This window comes from Apis dorsata, unplaced genomic scaffold (assembly GCF_000469605.1).
Source record: "Apis dorsata unplaced genomic scaffold, Apis dorsata 1.3 scaffold_514, whole genome shotgun sequence".
NCBI classification, from domain to species: domain Eukaryota; kingdom Metazoa; phylum Arthropoda; class Insecta; order Hymenoptera; family Apidae; genus Apis; species Apis dorsata.
Window position 1 is genome coordinate 149,339 of NW_006263740.1, and position 3,937 is coordinate 153,275.

The window sequence follows — 3,937 nt, forward strand, 5'->3', positions numbered from 1 at the left end:
CGCCGCTTTTGGATTCCGTCAGGGATCAATTCGAGGATCCAGACCAACTTGCCAAGGACTTCACTAAAGTGTTCTTGAACGATCAAGAGAATGCCACGTTAAATACGAATCTGTTCGACATTTCGTTCTTGGTGCATGGTCCACAGAAGCAGAAAGTTCGATTCTTCGGCGTTAGAGCGATTTTGGCGGTCAGAAGCAGGTACTGGATCTGCAATCAAGAAATTAAATTATATTCCATGTTATTAATGTAAATAATTTTCAAATATATGTAAAATTGATATCAAAATAAATTTCTTTTCACAAAATTCTATTTCATTTTTTTTTTATTCATTTCACTGTTATTACATTATTACTATTTTTATAATATTAATTTATTACTATTTTTATAATATTGTCTTAAATTTTTGAAACTCTTATTTAAAAATTAAATATATCAAGAATATAAATAATAAATTGACATTTGAATAAGATCGTATAAAATTACTGATTTTTTTAAATTTGTTCTAGAGTCTTCCAAGAAATGTTATATGGAATTCAAGCTGGTTTTGGAAGTCCACAAGTACCGGTTGCCGAATTACTTGCTAGGCCAGTGCCCACATTATTCAGTCCACAGAAACCAAGAAGTTCAAACTTTCTTCAGGTTCCTGACGTGGAAAGTCCAAGGTTTGTATCTTGCGAATTACTTTTGTTAATTAGAATTGTGCATTTTTATTTTCAAATCCAGTTTATATATCAATATATATCAAAGTTAATTAATATATATGCAACAAATAAAAATATTTATTGACAATTATATAATTCAGATGCAATGTATTCATCAATCCATTTTTTTCTAATTATAAAGAAAATTATTCCTTTTTTTTTTTTTACAATTTTTATTTTTTTTATAAATACATTATATTATAATATTATACGTAATTTAAATTTAACAATATATTAATTAAATTATATGTATTAGATTTTGTAATATTTATTTTTAGATTTTTATATAATTAGTAATATAGTTTTATTATATTGTTATATTGTATTATTTTATTATATTATATTATTATAATTTATATTGTTTATATTATTTTTTGTAAATTAAAGAATCAATCAATTGTATTTTTTCTTCTCTTTTATTTTCAACTTTCCTTTCCTGTGTTAAAATATTTATTTCATTCCTATCCTCCCCTGATTAAAATCTTTTTTACAGAATATTAACTAGTAAAATATTTTCGTTTTAATCAAAAAGGACTTGCATGGAAACAAATATACACGAATCCTTATCATAATCCTATCCTATCTTAACATTTCTATTTTATTTTATTTTCAATTCGAATTTTTTAGTCCACGAAAGAAATGGGTTAATGTAAATGGATTAAGATAAGGATATAACTGGATTTATTTAGCAAGTAAAAAAAGCCGGAAGTAACGGTGAGATTGAACTTGCCTTTGATGTCGTTGTCGAATGTAATTATATATATTTATCTTTATATTATATATTATATATCGTACATTTAATCGTAATTATGTGTATTTTTTACGGCACTTCCATGTCTCCTATCCTCACACACATACACACACTTACACACTTGTATACACGTGCATATACAAACAATTACACACAGCACCGCATGTGATTATATAAGTATTTTCACTTTTGACAAAATTTCCGTATTATATTCTATATTATATACGCAAATTGAATTTTTTGCGATGCAAGATATAGTTGAAATCCGGTGTCTTATATTTTCCTTGTCTTTTGAATGATTATATTGTGTAGCATGTTTAATTATTCGAAATTATAATTTAAAAACGAATTGAAAACGTTGAAAAAAGCACTGCAAGAATAACTATCGAATTATCACACCAGCCATGCTAATTATTATTAATATATATCTATCTTATTAGCTTCGGTCGTGATAGACGTGTCGATTTTCCTTTTTTTTTTCTTTTTTTCTTTCTTTTTCTTCTTTATATTTTATTTCATTTTCCTTTGCCGTGCGTGCTCTGTTTGCCTTCTATCTCTCGAATTCTCGGTTTTTCTCTCAATTTTAACCCTTTGCTGGCGAATGTACTCGCAAATAGAATTTTCAAATTCATCTATTATTATATTATATTTATCTATATTAAATATTGATTGTTTTATTAGTGTAAATAGAAGTATTTAAAGAAAAGAAAAGAAAATCAAAATTCTTCGCTTTGTTTTCATAACCGTTTGATGAATTTTGAGATAATAAAACTTTATACAGAGAAAATTTTATAGTGCTTGAACAGTTAGTTTCTATTATTGAACAATCATTTCTACTTACATAAATACAGTTATAATTAATTGATATATATAAAATATAATATATTTTGTATTTTTAATACACAGATAATTATATAAAAGTGATATGAGTTAATGTTTGTTGTTTCTTCCAATTGTTTCGTCCGCAAAGGGTTAAAAACATGTTCGATATCTTAAAAATTTATTTACAAACGATTATGGCATACGATCTGGCTATATAGGCATGCGGTAAACACGTTCGAGAACGAATTAATTGAATTTATTATCTCTTAATCTTGTCTCTGCTCGGTTTCTCTATATTCTCTATATTGGCATTCTCCAATTTTTGCGAACGAAGGAGACGAGCTTTCGTCGTTGTCTCGTAATGTCCATTTTTACTGCTATTATTCGATGCGTTCAGGAACGTCCACTTAAACCCGATCAAACCTTTGGAAAAAAAATAAATAATTCCATTCCTGGAACGTTCCATCATGGATCCAATTTGTTCCGATCTCGATGATCTTTCTCTCTCAAGAAGAATTTCCTCTCCGTATCCTGAGGTGCCGCTCTGCGGTTTCTGTGAGATACTGGCTCTGACTTGTTTAGACCTAAAAGCGTGCCCTCGTCACCAATGATGAAGCGGGCATTCTCGAGGCTCGGCACAATCACTGCTGGCTGGGGAAGGAGCATCAAGAAACACGGGAGCGGAAACACTTTGCAATCCGAGGATCGAAAACGTTGGGCTAGTTCACAGGATTGCAGCAGTAAGTATAATATCATTATTATTTAGATTTAGATTTTATTGTAATAGAAGCTCATTTTTTATAATAGCAGATAACTAACTCTATGAGATATTAATTTGAAGAATTAATATGGATTAATGGATTTTTCTTCTTCTTTACATTTTAAACGGAGATTGAGATAAACCTCGTTCCAGACAAATTTATTTACATTATATTTACAGATAAAGAGGCGAAGGAAAAGGAGAAAGCTGCACAACAATTAGCGGTGCCAAGGCTAAGTGTTTGTGCAGATGCGCAAAAAGTTGACAGAGCGAAATTGGCACAGACAGAGGTAAATTTGATAAACAATAATAAACTAATGTAAATATTGGTAAATCTGTAACTTAGCCGCTCTCTCAGTTAATATTATTGGCTTCAATTATATATGTTATAAAATCACATTATTGATTTTCTTTTATAAATGTACATACACGACAGTGCATGCAAACGGTTACACATTAATTGTTCAAACGCACGACAATCAGCAATTATTTCGTATATCAGGTAAGATAATAATCATACTAAGTGTTTGTTTATAGCAAGCGTAAATATGTTAAAGATTTTCTGGATAAACAAATTGGAGAAAAAAATTTTATTATCCAATCGGTCAATAAAAACAAACGGTTTATTCCCAATAATAAAAATACAAAGTATCCACGAATTCTTAAAAATTTAAAAAAATGATAAACAACGCAAAAGTAGGTGGAGATAAATGTACTAGCAGTAGAAATCTAAATTTATATTTAAATTGGGGAAAACAACGTTTTAAAGCTCTAAAAAATCGGCTACGATAAGAGGAAATGGTAAAAAAGTAAGCAGGAGAACGGTAAATATAAGATAAATGTGAAAAAACTCCTTTTAAATTATGTTCTTCTAGTAGAAAATCGAATTTTTGGCCAAAGGT

The 3,937-nt window shown here is 28.7% G+C and overlaps 1 protein-coding gene across 1 annotated transcript in view; it reads left to right on the forward strand.

The window, feature by feature from the left end:
- The window catches only part of LOC102678131, a 135,820-nt gene extending 132,443 nt beyond the window's left edge, over positions 1–3,377 (forward strand). The window contains 4 exon segments of the mRNA XM_031512721.1: positions 7–199; positions 508–663; positions 2,858–3,015; positions 3,216–3,377. Coding sequence (XP_031368581.1) covers positions 7–199; positions 508–663; positions 2,858–3,015; positions 3,216–3,358 — 650 coding nt within the window. The 3' untranslated portion in view covers positions 3,359–3,377.
- Positions 3,378–3,937: the final 560 nt, after the last annotated feature.